General features: G+C 39.1%; 1 protein-coding gene across 1 annotated transcript in view; it reads left to right on the top strand.

Moving 5' to 3' along the window:
- Nucleotides 1-17,927, top strand: part of ABCC11 (ATP binding cassette subfamily C member 11) — a 152,133-nt gene that overhangs the window by 81,524 nt on the left and 52,682 nt on the right. The window contains exons 30-31 of the mRNA XM_049787396.1: nt 2,407-2,464; nt 2,875-2,958. Coding sequence (XP_049643353.1) covers nt 2,407-2,464; nt 2,875-2,958 — 142 coding nt within the window. The remainder of the gene's footprint in view (nt 1-2,406; nt 2,465-2,874; nt 2,959-17,927) is intronic.

Genomic DNA, 17,927 nt, shown 5'->3' with positions numbered 1-17,927 from the left:
TCCCCCTGCATCCCATATGGTTCCCCATGCCAGGAGTGATTTCTGAGTACATAGCCAGGAGTAACCCCTGAGTGTCACCGGTCGTGACCCCAAAACAAAACAAAACAAACAAACAAAAAAAGAAAATTAGTTTAGTAAAGAGCTAATTTCTATCCTGTTCCTATCTTATTCCTTGTGCTAATAAACTATGATGATATCCCTATCTTCATGGAATCTGGAATCTCAGCAGAGTAGAAACTATAATCAGGCAGCTCCACAGTAGGCTGGAAGATGCAAGGAGTTGGGGAACAAATGTGGACAGCTAGATCAGGTTCCTAAGACCTATAAAATGGACAAACAGAAAAAGAGTGATGTGGTGGCGTGGGGTGGGGTGGGGTGGAGACAGGAGAGACTGTTCCTTGTGGAGAGAGCAGCAGACCAATCAGTGCAGGCATGAGCTCTGGGGGGCTATTCCTGATCCATTCAGAGAAGGCCCATGAGCTTGAACCTGCTCAATTTTCTTCCTGGGGCTTTTGAGCAGTTTCTTCGCCAAGTACAACTCTGAAGCCTGAGGTGAGTGTCTTGTTTCCTAAAAATCCTTTTGCCAAGTTTATCCACCCTTCACCCAGCACCTCCTTCATTCCATTTCTGACTTGTTGGCCCTAAAAAATTCCTGCCATCATTCCTTCACAACCTTGAAGTTTGAGCTGCACTGGGTTGAGAGGGGCTGAGTCTCTCACCTGCAAGTTGCAAGTGACCTTTCTCACCCTGTTCTGCCCATTCCTTAAGTTGTTGTGAGAACTTGGCCATGTATTTCCTAAATTAGCCAGCAGATGGCATGCTCTCCCCAAAAGTGTTGGCAAGATCTGACAGTTTCAGATCAGATGAGTGAGAAAATTGAGGCCCCATTGGATAGGAAATAGAGCCCATTTCACTACTCTTCTGGTCCCATTGCCAGCAGTTCACTCTCCTGGAACAGCTCTCAATTATTTATGCATGTTAGCATCATCCAGAGTTTTAAAAATAAATTTTTCTTTCTTTTTTTATGAATATCTATTTAAGCACTTTGATTACAAATATGATTGTAGTTGGGTTTCAGTCATGTAAAGAACACCCTCCTTCACCAGTGCAACATTCCCATCACCAATGTCCTAGATCTCCCTCCTCCCCTCTCCACACCCACCTGTACTCTAGACAGACTTTCTACTTCCCTCATTCATTCACATTGTTATGATAGTTCTCAATGTAGTTATTTCTCTAATTGCACTCATCACTCTTTGTGGTGAGCTTCATGTCCTAAGCTGGACCTTCCAGCCTTCCTCTCTTTGTCTTTGAGAAATATTGCAAAAATATCTTTTATTTTTCTTAAGATCCATAGTGAGTGAGACTATTCTGCATCTATCTCTCTCCCTCTGACTTATTTCACTCAGCACAATAGATTCCATGTACATCACAGAAAATGAGAACAAGCAGTGCTGTTGGGGATGTGGAGAGAAAAGAACTCTTCTTTACTGCTGGTGGGAATGCCATCTAGTCCACCTTTATGGAAAGCGATATGGAGATTTCTTCAAAAACTGGAAATTGAGCTCCCATATGATCCAGCTATACCACTCCTAGGGATATACCCTAGGACCACAAAAATACAATACAAAAATCTCTTCCTCACACCTATATTCATTGCAGCGCTATATACAATAGCCAGACTCTGAAAATTTTTTCTTTCTTTAATATATTCCAATTTCATTGGTTTGCTATGGAGAGTCAGTGTTAGGATTAAAAATATAAATAACAATGGCAAATTAAAGAGAGAGCAGAGAGATAGTATAGGATGTTTAAGGAACTTGACTTGTATGCAGACAATCATAGTTTGATTCCTGGTACAACACGATACTAGAGTATGTTGGGTGCAACCCTAAAGAGTGGCCCAGGTCATCACAGATATCTTAAGGCCTGAGAAGCACAGCATGTACCTGCAGTTCCTTGCATTGGACATATGGTCCAGTTGGTTGAGAATTGCTGGGGGAGGGGGCAAATTGAGGATAACTGGCTATAGCAGCAATAAGGCATAAATGCTTGAATCAGAGCATTTTAAAAATAGCATTGGTAATGCAATAACCACGCTTAAACCATTACATTCATGCTCAACTGAGCACATGAGATTTTCTGATTAAATACTCTAATCAACCAATCAATCAGATCTCAGCCTTGGGACAATTAGGCACCTGCAGGAACCAGAAATTAAACTCTCAAGCTCACACTTGTCCATGGCACTTTTTTGGGGTTTGCTTTGTTTGAGGGCCATACCCAGGGTGTTCAAGGACTAATATGTACAGGAATGACCCTTGGTAGTGCCAGGGAAACATAGATGATGTCCTAAATTCCTTCTTATAGCTTTGTGCAGCTTCCACTTTTAACCTTGCTTTCCAGCTGTTCTTCAAACAGCCTCCTCCTGGTTGCAGCCTTCATTTAGGAGAAGACAGAGAGGGTACGTCAGGGTATATAGGTACTGGGCAGGTTCTGTTGGCAGCTCCAGTTGATCCCCTCTGACACTATTGGTATATCTGAGTGTCCAGCTGCAAGTTCCAGTGGCAACTTCCTCACATCTCAGATTAGAATCATTACTTACTGAGGGTTTCCCTGGCCTGGAATGGCTGACTCTGTTTGATGATGTCAGGTTTCTTTTGGGCTAGACCTGATTACAATCTTCACTGACAAGCTCCTAGACATATCTGTCTGAAGTGTGTCATGCTAGAAGCAATGCATGTGACTGGTCTTCATTCTTTAAGGCAGATGTTGTATTCAGGACTGTCTGTAGTCTGAGTGCCACTGTAGCTAGCTGTTTCAGAGGTGCCAGCATACCTTGTGAGTATTTTGTTAATATTTTCTTTATTGTAGTGCCGACTGTAGTTGGGCTCAGTGTTTATCAGACTGTAGGCAAAACAGAAAACCCCACTGCATCCTTTCACCAAACTGTCCTTGGTAAGCACTGACTTGCTGCACCAGAATAGCCATGTGGAAGTCTGCTCCAGAGTTCAGCTGAAGCTGACAATAAATTGCCACATGTTCTGTCTTTGTGTATCAACTTTCTGTTGGATAGCAATGAAAAGTTTTCTGGCATTCAAGTTTATCTTGAGCTAGGGAAGGAACTCCCACATCCACACCATCTGTCACAAACATTGAGCATGGCTGATTTCTATAGCTAGAGAAAATTATGCTGGTAGGACTAACAGTAGATTTTCTGTCCATCAAATGAATACACACTGTTTAGTGATGAGGAATGGACTGTGAGGACATGGTTCAGTTAGACTGGGTTTAACGTGAATCTCAATAAGCAGTTGCACAAAATTAGACTTGTGAAACTCACTGTCATGTGACCAGTGGAAATACAAGTTTATCAACTAAGTATGATACCTATAAGACAGAAACAAAATGGGGCATGTGCTCTTTGGAGGCACACTTTGCCTTCTTAGAGTTCAATGGGTGAATTACTGCTTAGGATCAAAAGTTGGCCCAGCTGCTCCATATCACTGGCTGCTTCCACATAGCAGGCCCCTTGGCCCCCAAGCTCCTCTTTGTTTCTCCTCATAATATGGGTCATAGTCCTCTTTATTAGAACACAATTGGAACACAAGTTCCAATTATTCACTGCTCTTTCCCCAAATTCTATCATTATCTTACATGTAGTTTTAACTTCTGTAATTCTTGAACACTTTGTTTTTGTTTTGGGGCCATACCTGAAGCGCCAGTTGCTTCACTCCAGGGGTTCCAGCCAGCTAGAATATGAGGGTCTTGAGGGTCTCTTGCTGACCACGCTGTCCAGGACCAAGTCTGCAAACTGGATAGTAAAGTGATGGCAAGACTAGCACTGTGGATTTATTTATTCACAGGCTATCTGGGCAACTGGTGATGCTCAAGAGTTACTCCCAGCAGTGCTCATGGGAACTATATGGGCTGCCTGGGGTCCAACCCAGGTTGGCTTAGTACAAACAAGCTGATGTACTATCTTTCTGGCCCCAATTCTTGAAGCTCTTTGTAGGCAAAAGCTGTCATTCCAGTTGTCTGTCGTATGCTTTCTCTGAAAAACATGACTTTGCTTTGCTGAAACTGGAGAGCAAGACTGGTTGGGGCCAAGCTTGAAGAACTTTACAGGAGTTTGTTTTAAAAAAAATTCTTTACATAACTAAATAAATATCCAAGCCACAAAATCAACAACAATAAAATCATGAGACCCAAATTTCAACAACCAAACTTAAAAAGGTGCATGTTATGATGGGAGGCTAGGGTGGGTGGCGGGGAAGTGTGGAATGGACTCTAGAAACATTGGTGGAGAGAAGTTGATAGTGGGGATGGGATTGGTGCTGAAACATTGTCCGGGGCTGGGCGGTGGCGCAAGAGGTAAGGTGCCTGCCTTACTTTCGCTAGCCTTGGACAGGACCGCGGTTCGATCCCCCGGCGTCCCATATGGTCCCCCAAGCCAGGAGCGACTTCTGAGCACATAGCCAGGAGTAACCCCTGAGCATCACCGGGTGTGGCCCAAAAACCAAAAAAAAAAAAAAAAAAAGAAAAGAAACATTGTCCAAGTTCAACTCTGAATAACTTTTAAGTCACAATGCTTTAAATAAAAAAATATTCTTTATGATTATTTTAGGTATTTGAAGTATTTTATATTAAAATTTCAAAACTGATATGTGATATTTCAAAAATAAACAAGCCTAATTATAATAAGAGAATGTAGAACTTTATTTTATTTCCTATGTTTCTTTATATGTATGTTATATATATATTAAAGTATATATTTATATTTACACTTAAATTCTACCTTGGAGGAGAGCAGAGTATTTTTAGTAACTAGGATTCTAAAGGTCTTACTACATCCCCAGGATTAAGTGTACCTCAGTGCTGCAGGCAAGCTTCCATAAAAGATACCTGCGATCTAGGAAGAGCAGAAACTATTGAAGAGGTCCTTGCTGCTTTCTGGTGCCCATTTCAAGAGAAATACCAAAATGGATGAAATGGAATTCTTCAAAGCACAGTCACTAGATGGAGCCAGAAAACCACGTTGTGACAACAGGGGACCAGAAGAACTTAAAAGCAAGGGGGTGGGAAGGAGAATTGGGACAAGGGTGGAGGACAGCGGACACTCTAGTAGAGTGTCCAGTAGAGTGTCCAGTCTAGTAGAGTGCCAGAGGCGATTTCTGAGCATAGAATTTCTGAGCGCTGCCGGGTGTGACCCAAAAACCAAAAAAAGAAAGAAAGAAAGAAAGAAAGAAAGAAAGAGAGAAAGAGAGAGAAAGAAAGAAAGAAATTATAATAGTTTAGGAAGTATCCATCTTTATTTTAATATGTAATATAATATATCTTATTTTTCCATTCCTAGCTGTACTAGAAAAATAATGGAATGTTTTATGCACGAATGAAAGCCTATATTAACAGTTTTGTAAATCAGGAAGCCCAAAATAAAAGTTAAAAAAGTAGAAAGAAGAAACTTCACATTGCTGCAGGATTGCTGCTAGAAACGGTTCCAACACTAAAGACACATAGATCCTCCAGTTATTAGAAGTGTCCCAGCAGGATTGGCAATGCAATCATGAGCAGCAAGGGCTCCCCAACGCTGGAAGCATTTTCTGACTTTGAAAGCTTTCTTTGTGGGGAGCACACTTGGAGCACCCAAGCTTGGAGAAGGCAGAGATTCTGTGTGGGTGGACAATTGGATGGGACAACTTCAAGGTTGAGATGATATCTGAACAACCTCTGGGCTAAAATACAATTTGCTGGGCCCCATCCTGTGCTTTCTGATATAGTATGTCTTGAAGGGGGGTAAAGAATTAATCTCAAGAAGTTTTCAGTTGTTATTGATGATGATGATGATTGCCCTAATACTGCACTGAGAACCCAAAGTCAATTGTTGGCCATCCAGTCAAGGAAGAGCTCAACAAACCCATATTCTAAGGTGTCTCCACATTTCTGGGCACTTCCAGAGCATTTTTCAGCCCTCTCTCATGAGAGTTCAGAATGTCAGAGCATCTCAATGCACCATGAAAACTGCTTTTTAATTACCTCAAATAAGACCACTAGACCTCAAAGGTGAAATTGGCATGCTCCCTTTCACTTCTTTGTAAATACAGATAGATCATTTTAAGGACATTTGAGACTAGAGGAGAGATTTTAGCCTAGAAACTTAAGTTCCAATTGATTACCAGGCACCATCTTCTTTGTGGGATGGGGAGGCTGGTACTGTACATGGAGATGCTCAGGGGACCGTGTTCATTCAGTACCACTAGTACTGCGATCTTATTCATGCAGGGCAAGCACCTTATCCTTCTGTCTCTCTGATCTCCCAAGTGAATTTATTGATCCTCTATAACTCACCCTTCCCCAAATTGTGCTTCCCTGTTGTTTTTATCTGCTCTTTTGACTGTGTAGACAAAATAATTGCTTTGAGGACATGAGTCCAAAAACTTCTAAGCTGCTTTCTCTATATCTTCTAAAGCTCTTTTTCTATATCTATCACTAAGTCTCTAGTTTGATTGGCTTTCCAATGGCTTTCGTGGTCACACAAACTAGAAATTAGCATTCCAAACCTTCCTGGTGAAGGCAACCAATTTTAAGAGTGATAATGAATACTTTTCATATACTTATTGATCATCTATATGTCTTTGAGAAAGTGTCTGTTCTTCTCCTTGCCCATTGATGGAATTGGTCACTAGAATTTTTTTGTTGCTGCTGCTGCTTTTTTGTTAGTTTTGTTTTTTAGGTAACACCCGGCAATGCTCAGGGGTTATTCCTGGCTCTGCTCTCAGAAGTCACTCCTGGTAGGCTCGGGGCCCATTTGGGATGCCAGGATTTGAACCAGGGTCCGTCCTGTATTGACAGCGTGCAATGCAAACACCTTACCACTGTGCTATCGCTCTGGCCCTTGTTGCTGCATTTTATGACTTCTTTATAAAGCATGGCTATTAGCCCTTTGTCTGATGTTCAAATGGTATGTGCAAATATTTTCTCTCATTCAGAAGTTGTCTTTTTATATTATAGATTGTCTTTTGCTGTAATGAAGTCCTTTAATTTGATATATTCCCTTCTGTTTATTTAGTTTTGTTTTCTCAGTCTCTGTGGTTATCTCATTGAAGATATCTTTACAGTCATTTTTCTGGCAAGTTCTGATGTTTTCCTTAATGTACTTTATGGATTCTGGTCTAGTCTCAAGATCTTTTATCCACTTTGAGTTTACTTTTGTAAATGTGTGAGGTACAGTTCTAATTTCATTTTCCCATATGGTTATCCAGTTTTCCTAACACCATTTGTTGAAAGATTTTCTTTGCTACATTTTATATACTTAGATTTTTTTTTTTGTAGATTGTAAATTCTTTTCCACAAGTCTCTCTCTAGGTCTCTATTTTATTCCAGTACCATGTAATACTGATTATTATAGCTTTGTTCAAAGTTGAAAGATGCAATGCCTCTCATCTTTGTTATTTTTATTTTGGGGGCTACACCTGGCTTGGAGTCAACTCTTGGAGAGCTTGGGGGAAAATATGGAGTGCTAGGTATCAAACCTAGGTCTACTGCAAATGTCCTATCTGTTGTATTATTACTCCAGCCCCAATGCCTCTTATTTTCTTGAAAATTAGATGGGTATTTTTAATGTCATCTGCAAGTACTGATAGTTTGACTTCTTTGTTTTAAATTTGAGTATGGTTGATATTTATTCTTGTCTTATATCTCTGGTGAGGACTTGCAAAAAATATGTTGAATAAAGTTGGTGGCAGTAGATATTGTTGCTTTGCATGATTCCAGGGGAAAGTCTTTCAGATTTTCATCATTGTGTATGAAATCAGTTATAGGTTTGTTGTAGATCACCATTACTATTTTGAGGTATATTATTTCTTTTTTAATTAATAATTACTTATTTAAGCACTGTGGTTACAAGATTGTTCATAATTAATGTTTAGCCATATAATGTACACCACCCTTCACCAGTGCATTTTTCCTGCTGATGTCTCCAGTTTGTCTTCAACACATTCACCCCTATCTTTTTTGAGGGCAGGCATTTTGCTTCTCTCTCTCTCTCTCTCTCTCTCACATTTCTTTCTGTCATTCTTGAGTTATATTCCTTCTATCCCTATTTTATCTATTTTTTTTATCATGTTGGAGCTTGTCACAGCCTTCTTTACATCAATTGATAGGCCACATGATTTTTATATTTCTTTTTGTTGATATGGTATAATACATTAATTGATGCATATATATTGAAGTATCCTTGCTTTCCTGGAGTAAATGCTACTTGATTGTGGTGTATTCTTATTTTGATATATTGCTAGATTTAGTTCCTAATGTTTTGTTGAAGATCTTTGTATCAATGTTCATCAGGAATGTTAGTTTATAACTTCATTTTTAGTAGTATCTTTGTTTTTTGTTTCAATTTAATATTGGTTTCATAAAAACTATAAGGATTTTTGCTCAAATTTTGGAAGAACTTGAGAAGTAGGGGCACTTTGTCTTCTTTGAAGTTTTGGTAAAAACTCATTAGTGAATCCATCTGGACACTGACTTTTGCTTTTGGGGTGAATTTTAACTACTGTTTCAATTTTTTTTGCTCAATATTGATCTATTCAAATTTTCTGTTTACTCTTTGTTTAATCTTGGGAGTTTTGCTGGTTTTTTTCTAGTTTCTCTAGCTAAGAGGTTAGATTGTTTATTTGAGCCCTTTCTTTTTTTTTTTTTTTTTTTTTTTTTTTTTTTTTTTTTTTGGTTTTTGGGCCACACCCGGCGTTGCTCAGGGGTTATTCCTGGCTGTCTGCTCAGAAACAGCTCCTGGCAGGCACGGGGGACCATATGGGACACCGGGATTCGAACCAACCACCTTTGGTCCTGGATCGGCTGCTTGCGAGGCAAACGCCGCTGTGCTATCTCTCCGTATTTGAGCCCTTTCTATTGTCACTTATTTTGAGGAATATTTTTTTTTGTTGTTGCTAAAACATTAAGTGCTAATTTTAAGTCTTTTTTTTTTATCTTTTTCTTTTTTTTTCTTTTTCTTTTTTTTTTTTTAACACCACCCATCACCAGTGCAACATTCCCATCACCAATGTCCCAAGTCTCCCTCCTCCCCACCCGACCCCCGCCTGTACTCTAAACATTGAGGAATATTTTTAATTCTTGATTTCTCTTTGATCCAACTGTTATTTTACCAGAATTTTGTTTTATTTGCAGATGTTGGATCTTTTCTCAAATGTTTTATTATGTTAATGATTAACAGTTATTCATGTTCCAGCATCAATCCCACCATCAGCGTCATCTTCCCTCCACCAAGGTTGCCAGTTTCTTCCCACCTACCATTCCCACATCTCCAGTCTGCCACCTTAAGAGGCAAATGTTTTTCATAGGTTTTTAAAAAATTATTTTTGAGCAGGGTCACACCTGGCGGGGATCAGGGGTTACTCCTGGCTCTGCACTCAGAAATTGCTCCTGGCAGGCATGGGGACATATGGGATGCCGGGATTCGAACCACTGTTGAATCAAATCACTGCATGCAACGCAAATGCTCTATCGATGTGCTATCTCTCCGACCCTTAAAAAATTACTGGATTTAGAAGCCAAAGCGGTGGGGCAAGCGGTAAGGTGTCTGGCTTGCACACACTATCCTAGGACTGACCATGGTTTGATCCCCTGGTGTCCCATATGGTACCCCAAGCTAGGAGCCATTTCTGAGCGCATAGCCAGGAGTAACTCCTGAGCGTCATCAGGTGTGGCCCAAAAAGAAAACCAAAACCAAAATTACTGGATTTAAACATCATGGTTTACAAAGTTGTTCATACTACAGTTGTTTTATTTTCATAATTACAAAGTTGATCATAATTGAGTTTCAGACATATAATACAGTTTACCAGTGCACATTTCCCACAACCAATGTCTCCAGTTTTTCTTTCCCTGCCTGCCTATGGAGCTGACATTTCCTTTCCTTCCTTCCTTCCTTCCTTCCTTCCTTCCTTCCTTCCTTCCTTCCTTCCTTCCTTCCTTCCTTCCTTCCTTCCTTCCTTCCTTCCTTCCTTCCTTCCTTCCTTCCTTCCTTCCTTCCTCCCTCCCTCCCTCTCTCCCTTCCTTCCTCCCTCTCTCCCTTCCTCCCTCCCTCCCTCTCTCCCTCTTTCTCTCCCTCTTTCTCTCTTTCTCTTTCTTTCTTTCTTTCTTTCTTTCTTTCTTTCTTTCTTTCTTTCTTTCTTTCTTTCTTTCTTTCTTTCTTTCTTTCTTTCTTTCTTTCTTTCTTTCTTTCTTTCTTTCTTTCTTTCTTTCTTTCTTTCTTTCTTTCTTCCTCCCTCCCTTCATTCCTCCCTCCCTCCCTCTCTTCCTTTCTTCCTTTTTTCCTTCCTTGCCTCCTTCCTCCCTTCCTCCTTCCTTTCTTCCTTCCTTCCTCCCTTCCTCCTTTCTTTCATACTTCCTTCCTTCTTCCTTCCTTTCTTCCTTCTCTTTCTTTTTCTTTCTTTCTTTCTTTCTTTCTTTCTTTCTTTCTTTCTTTCTTTCTTTCTTTCTTTCTTTCTTTCTTTCTTTCTTTCTTTCTTTCTTTCTTTTTCTTTCTTTCTTCCTCCCTCCCTTCATTCCTCCCTCCCTCTCTTCCTTTCTTTCTTTTTTCCTTCCTTGCCTCCTTCCTTCCTCCCTTCCTCCTTCCTTTCTTCCTCCTTCCTTCCTTCTTTCCTTCCTTCCTCCCTCCCTTCCTCCTTTCTTTCATCCTTCCTTCCTTCTTCCTTTCTTTCTTCCTTCTTTTTCTTTCTTTCTTCCTCCTTCCTTCCTTCTTTCCTTCCTTCCTCCCTCCCTTCCTCCTTTCTTTCATCCTTCCTTCCTTCTTCCTTTCTTTCTTCCTTCTCTTTCTTTCTTGCTTTCTTTCTTGCTTTCTTTCTCTTTCTTTCTCTCTCTTTTTTCTTTCTTTCTTTCTTTCTCTCTTTCTTTCTTTCATTCTTTCTTTCTTTCTTCCTTCCTTCCTTCCTTCCTTCTTTCTTTCTTTCTTTCTTTCTTTCTTTCTTTCTTTCTTTCTTTCTTTCTTTCTTTCTTTCTTTCTTTCTTTCTTTCTTTCTTTCTTTCTTTTTTCTTTCTTTCTTTCTTTCTTTCTTTCTTTCTTTCTTTCTTTCTTTCTTTCTTTCTTTCTTTCTTTCTTTCTTTCTTTCTTTCTTTCTTTCTTTCTTTCTTTCTTCTTCTCTTCCTTCCTTCCTTCCTTCCTTCCTTCCTTCCTTCCTTCCTTCCTTCCTTCCTTCCTTCTTCCTTCTTCTTCTTCTTCTTCTTCTTCTTCTTCTTTCTTTCTTTCTTTCTTTCTTTCTTTCTTTCTTTCTTTCTTTCTTTCTTTCTTTCTTTCTTTCTTTCTTTCTTTCTTTCTTTCTTTCTTTCTTTCTTTCTTTCTTTCTTTCTTTCTTTCTTTCTTTCTTTCTTTCTTTCTTTCTTTCTTTCTTTCTTTCTTTCTTTCTTTCTTTCTTTCTTTCTTTCTTTCTTTCTTTCTTTCTTTCTTTCTTTCTTTCTTTCTTTCTTTCTTTCTCTTTCTTCACTCAGTTTTTTTTTTGAAGAATCATTTTCAATTATCATTACCATAGTGGTACCTTCTTTGCTGTAACTGTTTTTGCTCCACTATTTGTGGCAAGCTTCCTACATGGACTGGTCCTACTGCCTCTTGCTTCTATTGTCTCTGGATATTATTGTCATACTACCTTTTTTATATTTCCCACAAATTAGTGTGATCTTTCTATGTCTCTCTCTCTCTAATTCATTTTACTCAGCATAATACTCTCTGTATCCAATCAAATATAAACAAATTTCATGACTTTTTTGTATGTAAATATTTTTGGGATTATTATATTACTGACCCTACCCTGATCGGTGACTGTGCCCTACCCTAGAGTGTGACCTGGTATTCTGCCCCCACCCTAGGGTGGTACCTGATTCTGCTTCCACCATTGGGTGGTATCTGATCCCACCATTGGGTGGTACCTGATTCTGGGGGATAAAAACAAGGGTCTGTGGAAGGCGAGGGGTGGTTGGCTGGAACTGAGGCTGAGACCTTGGACTTCAGTCTTGTCCACCGAATAAAGTTAATATTTCCACAAGACAGACTGTCTGCGAGCTGTTCACCCTCCGTTTCACCTCAGAACCGTCGGCTGGACAGGGTGGCAGATGCATGCTCTGAGCTGGAGGGGAAAGACCTCATCCTCCGTCCCTTCATAAGTCAACCTCTTAAGGGCTGACTTGCAACACATGACATCATTTTCCTAACATCTGCATAGTATTGATTATAAAATTTTTTTTTGCCAACTCTTGTTTGTCTGAAAACATTGTTATTTCTCCATCCCATCTAAATGTAGGGTAGTAAGCTCTGGGTTGAAAATCTTTTGAAGTGATAATTTGAACATGTCATTCTACTTTTTCTTACCTGCACCATTTTGTATGAGAAATCTGTTGTGATTCTTATGTCATTTCTCCTTATAGTTAAAGTTTTTCTTCTCTTCTGTTGCTTTAAGAATTGTTTCTTTTGAACTTATTTTTTTACTTATTTTGTGTGGTTTTTGGGCCACACCCAGTGGCACTCAGGGATTACTCCTGGCTCTGTGCTCAGAAATTGCTACTGGCAGGCTTGGGGGACCATATGAGATGCTGGAAACCAAGCCTGGGTCCATCCCGGGTCAACCGTTGGAAGGCAAATGCCTTACCACTGTGATATCTCTCTGCCCCCTGTTTTGAGTTTAATATGTCATGTCATTGTTCTGTTTGAGAGTATATTGTTTGGTACTCTTTTGGCCTCTTTAATCTGTATGGCAGCCTCCTTCCAGAGAGTGGGGAAATTCTCAACTTTATCTCTTCCACCCATGTTCTTCTCCTTTCTCTTTTTCCTCTTCTTCAGGTATTCCTATATGTAGATTATTTCTCTTAATATTATCCATTAAATACCTTACATTGTTTTCATTCTTTGCCTTTTCATTGTTTTGCTTTTCTTTCACCACTTCCTTATCAATGTTGGCTTGTATTCTGTCTTCAAATTCTTTTATATGAATTTCTAGATGTGCAAGTCTGCTATTATAGCTTGTTATTGTGCCTTTAGTTCCTTTAATTCAATCTTTATGGACTCTGTCATCTTCTGAATCAGACCTTCTTTGAGTGGTTTAATTTATTTTCTAGCAACTTTTTTCCCCCCAATTTAGTGAGTGCTAATTTCAGATTCTCATGGACCACAAGAGTTTTGATAGACTTAAAAAATTTCCTGGATTTCTGTCTCAACTGTCTGACACAACAGTTGAGTTTATTTTCCCAGTGTTCTTCAAGTTCTATGTGTGTTAATGGTGGGAGTTTAGATTCCCAGTTACTCAGGAAACACAGTTGTTCAGTGTTTATACCAGAGGGCTACTAATAATATCTCTGCTATTCAAATTATTCCCTTGCCATGTAGTGCTATTTGAGTATAAAAGAGGGATCTTCAATGAGTCACACTGTTTAGTTAACTGATATTTCTGAATGTATATTGTCTGCGGATTAGGAATGTCATATCTCACCTGCTTTAATATGAGGGGTATTTTCAGTAATAGTTTTGGGTTGGGAAAATTAGAACTGCTATCAGATTATATGAGCCTCTGGTCTAGGGACAGAAAAACATGTAAGAGATGTAAGAGGTCCTCATGGTCTGGGGCAGTTCATCTGGTGCCCAGCTGTGGAGAGAGGATAGGGCGAACAATTTCTAATCCCTGGAAGGAGCTCACACCTGGTTTGGGAGGAGTAGAATTGACTTCAGATGTTGTGACTTTCTGGTGTAGGTGGATGGCTGCCCTGTGGGATGATCCCAGTTTCTCCAGCACAAGGCAGTTTGCTAGCACCCAGACATCATGGGCCAACTTTCTTTTTATCATTGATTTCTACTTTTATTACTTTGTGTTCTTAGATGTTTGGTATGATTTTATATATATATATATTTATATATATATATTATAAATTTTGATGTTCAAGTGTGGCCCAGCATGTAATCTATCCTGAAGAATGTCTCATGTGCAGTGAAAAAGAATGTATAATCAGTGTTTTATGGGAATATCCTGAATATGCATATCTTTTTAATTAATTTATTTTTTTGTTTTGTTTTTTGGCCACACCTGGTGACACTCAGGGTTTACTCCTAGCTATCTGCTCAGAAATCACTCCTGGCTTGGGGACCATATTAGATGCTGGGGGATTGAATCATGGTCTGTCCTAGGCTAGCATGCTCAAGGTAGTCGCCTTATACCCTGCACCACTGCTCTGGCCCCCTGAATACTATATTTTATTAAACCCAATTCTTCTATTTCTTAATTTATGGTTTTTGCTTCTTTATTGATGTTTTACTTGGTCAGTCTGTCCAGTAATTAAAGTGGTATATTGAAGTCTCCCACCCCTGTTTTGCTGCCATCAATATATTTTCTTGGTCTCTTAGTTTATCCTCAGAACTTTGCTGCTCCTTAAATCAGTGAATATATAGATATTTATATCTATATAATATCTATATATACCCACATATATAAATGGGTGAGAGTTAAATTCTCATAGTCTAATGATTCCTTAATCAATATGTAGTATCCTACACATCTTTTATTATCTTGGTTTGAATGTTATTTAGTCAGTAACTAGTATGGTTATGCCTGCCTTTTTTGGTCTAATATTAATTGTCTTCCAACCATTCACTCTGAGTCTATGCTTATTACTAGGAGTTTAAATATGTGTCCTTAAGCAGCAGAACATTTAATTTTGTTTCTGGTATTATTTTCTGACATTTAGAGAAATTATTAAAATGAAGAGATTTGTTGCCATGTCTATATGTAGATTTTGATTTCATATGCCAAGTGATGTTTCCTTTTTTATGTGACCTTTCAGTGTTCTTACCAGGAGTTGGTTAGATTCCAAAGAATGTTCTCAACTGATGTTTGTTTGAGAATATTTTTATACCTTTCTTTCATTCTGAATGACAATCTTGTGGAGTAGAGTATTCTTGGACAGAAGTTCTTTTCATTCAGGACTTTATATACACCATTCCATTCTTTTCTTTTTTTGTAGTTTCACTAGCATATTTTTTTAAACTGATTTTAACTTTAATTCTGATTTTTTTCTCTTTATATATGAGGTTTTGTTTCTGCCTTGCAGCTGTAAGGAGTTTGTCTCTGTCTTTAGCCCTTGCCATTTAGGTTACAGAAAGTCCTAGTGTTGTTATGTTTGGATTTACTCTAGCTGATACTATTTAGGCCTCTTTATCTGTGCTGCCATATCAATCTTCAGGTTGGGAGAAATTATCTCATAATTTATTCAACCAGTTTTTCCTCTTTTCTCCCTCTTTCCTCTTTTTCTGGAACTTTTATGACTCCTAAATTTTCTCTCTTGACATTTTCAGTAATTTCCCTTATATTATCTTAATTTTTCTCAGTCTCTTTCTTTGCTTAAACATCATTTTAGGATTGTTGAGCATTGACATGATTATTATTTTAAAGGTTTGTCTTCAGACAGATTGCAGAGCTCTGATGTCACTGTGACCCCCACCCCCGGGTTTTTGTTATTTTCTGTTAGCATTTATTTGTCCTTTTGTTCTACCATTATCTTAGATGTTATATTCACTATTGACGAGGATAGTGCTGTTTTTGTCTTCTTGGGTTGGTGCTGGGAGTGAGCAGTGTCTTGAAGAACCTGGGACCTTTGCTTCTACTGCATACTTGCTTAAGTCCTACATTTTAATGGTGTTGTTGGAGTATAGTAGTGTGACCACACAAATGGCTCCACAATTATTTTTTTAGGTAATTCAGCACATGAAAAGTCGCTCAGCGCTGCACTGGCACTCTAAAAACAATTTCTCCTCCTCCTCCTCTTCCTCTTCCTCCTTTTCCTCCTCCTCCTTTTCCTCTTTCTCCTCCTCTTCCTCCTCTTTCTCCTCCTCCTCTTTCTCCTCCTCCTCTTTCTTCTCTTCTTCTTCTTCTTCTTCTTCTTCTTCTTCTTCTTCTTCTTCTTCTTCTTCTTCTTCTTCTTCTTCTTCTTCTTCTTCTTCTTCTTCTTCTTCTTCTTCTTCTTCTTCCTTCTGCTTCTTCTTCTGCTTCCCCCTCCTCCTTTTTCTTCTTCTTCCTCCCTCTCTTATTCCTTCTTTCTTCTTCCTCCTCCTTCCTCCTTTCTACCTCTTCTTTTTTACTTCCTCCTCTCTTTCTTTTCCTTTTTCTCTTCTTCCCCTTCTTCCTTAATCTATTTCTTCCTCCTCCTCCTTCATCTTCCTACTTTTTATTCATTCTATCCCAAGTTTTTTTTTTCTCCCCCTTGTTGGTAGAGGCCTTACATTGGTCCTCATATTGCCTTCTAATTAGATGTCTCCTTCGGTTTACATGTCAAAAAGATGTTTCCCCGTTGCCTCCTCGTCTGGCTTTTCCCTCTCCCCTTGGGGGGTGGGCTTTGTTTTTCCCAATAAAGGCTGCTTTGGAGGCCTGGAGAAGCTGCCAACTTGGCTCGTGGTTCCACGTGGTGGAGTGACTGGCTTGTGGGTGAACAGCTTTCAGTGTGAGTTTCTGGCCTGCTATTCCTTCCCATCTGTGTGTGAATTACTTCCTGCATCAGAATTGCATCTCTTGTCCTACCCAGCCTCGGGTATGGGGATCCCTCTCCCTCTCTAGGGATTGTGGAACACACAACTGACCATTTCACACCCCTTTCTCATCCTTTATCCTCCTTATTATTCATTTTCTCTTCCTTACTCCTTCTTTCTCCTCCTCCTTTGTTCTTCTCCTTCCTTCTTTTACTCTTTTTCTTCTCCTTCTTTTTGTTCTTATTCTTTTCTCCTTCCTCTTCTTTCTCTTTCTCTTTTTCCTCTCCTACTCTTCTTTTTCTTCTTCCTTCTTTCTCCTCTTTTTATCTCCACCTACCCCTTATTTTTCCTTCTTCCTCTTCCATCTTATTCCTCCTCCTTCCTTCTTTCTCTTCTTCCTTCTATTTCTTTTTTTCTTTCTTACTGTTCTCCCCTTTACTCTTCTTCTTTTCTTCCTTCTTCCTTCCTCCTCCTCCAACCCCACCTTCCTCCTCCTCCTACTCCTCCCCTTCCTTCAAAACTTTTTAAATTGATGTCCTCTTTGCATCATTGTTCTCATAATTAAAAATTAAAAATTAAAAAAAACTTTTTAAATTGAATCCCCATTAGATACAGTTACAAAGTTGTTCGTGATTGAGTTTCAGTCATACAATAAACAACACCCATCCTTTCACCAGAACATATTTCTTACCACCAATGTCCCCATTTCCACACACTTTCTTATGGTAGACATATGGTAGACACTTTTCTATGATAGACATTTTTCTTCTCTCTCCCTTTTAGGTGACAGTGTTACTGAAGGTGTATCATGCATACCACTTAATCTTCTTTCAGCACCCAGTTCTTGTTCAAAGTGTTGTTAGGAAAAATGAAATTTCCTTATACATGGATACCCATGGAGAGTATTAAGCTTAGCGAAATGAATCAGAGAAAAGGGGGTATACAGAATTATCACACTCATTTGTGGAATATAAAAAATAACAAAGACAATATGGTAGTAATTCCAAAGACAATAGAGAGAGCCAGGAAGTTCAGAAACATGAGAAGAAGCTTGCCACAAATAATGAGAGAGGAGAGTGCAGTAGAATAGAGAAAAAAACTGTATAATAGAAATGGCAAAAAGGTACATGAAAAAAAGCTCCACATCATTAATCATCAGGAGATGCAAATCAAAACAACTAAGAGGTACCATCTCATGGCACAGAGACTGGCACACATCACAAGAATGGCAATAAGCAGTGCTGGCAGGATGTAGAGAGAAAGGAACTCTTATTTACTGCTGGTGGGAATGCCGTCTAGTACAACCTTTATGGAAAGCGATATGGAGATTCCTCCAAAAACTGGAAATTGAGCTCCCATATGATCCAGCTATACTACTCTTAGGGATATACCCTATGAACATAAAAATACAATA

Source organism: Suncus etruscus, chromosome 14, assembly GCF_024139225.1.
Source record: "Suncus etruscus isolate mSunEtr1 chromosome 14, mSunEtr1.pri.cur, whole genome shotgun sequence".
NCBI lineage: Eukaryota > Metazoa > Chordata > Mammalia > Eulipotyphla > Soricidae > Suncus > Suncus etruscus.
The sequence above is the reverse complement of the archived record's forward strand: the minus strand, read 5'-3'. Positions and strand labels throughout refer to the sequence as shown.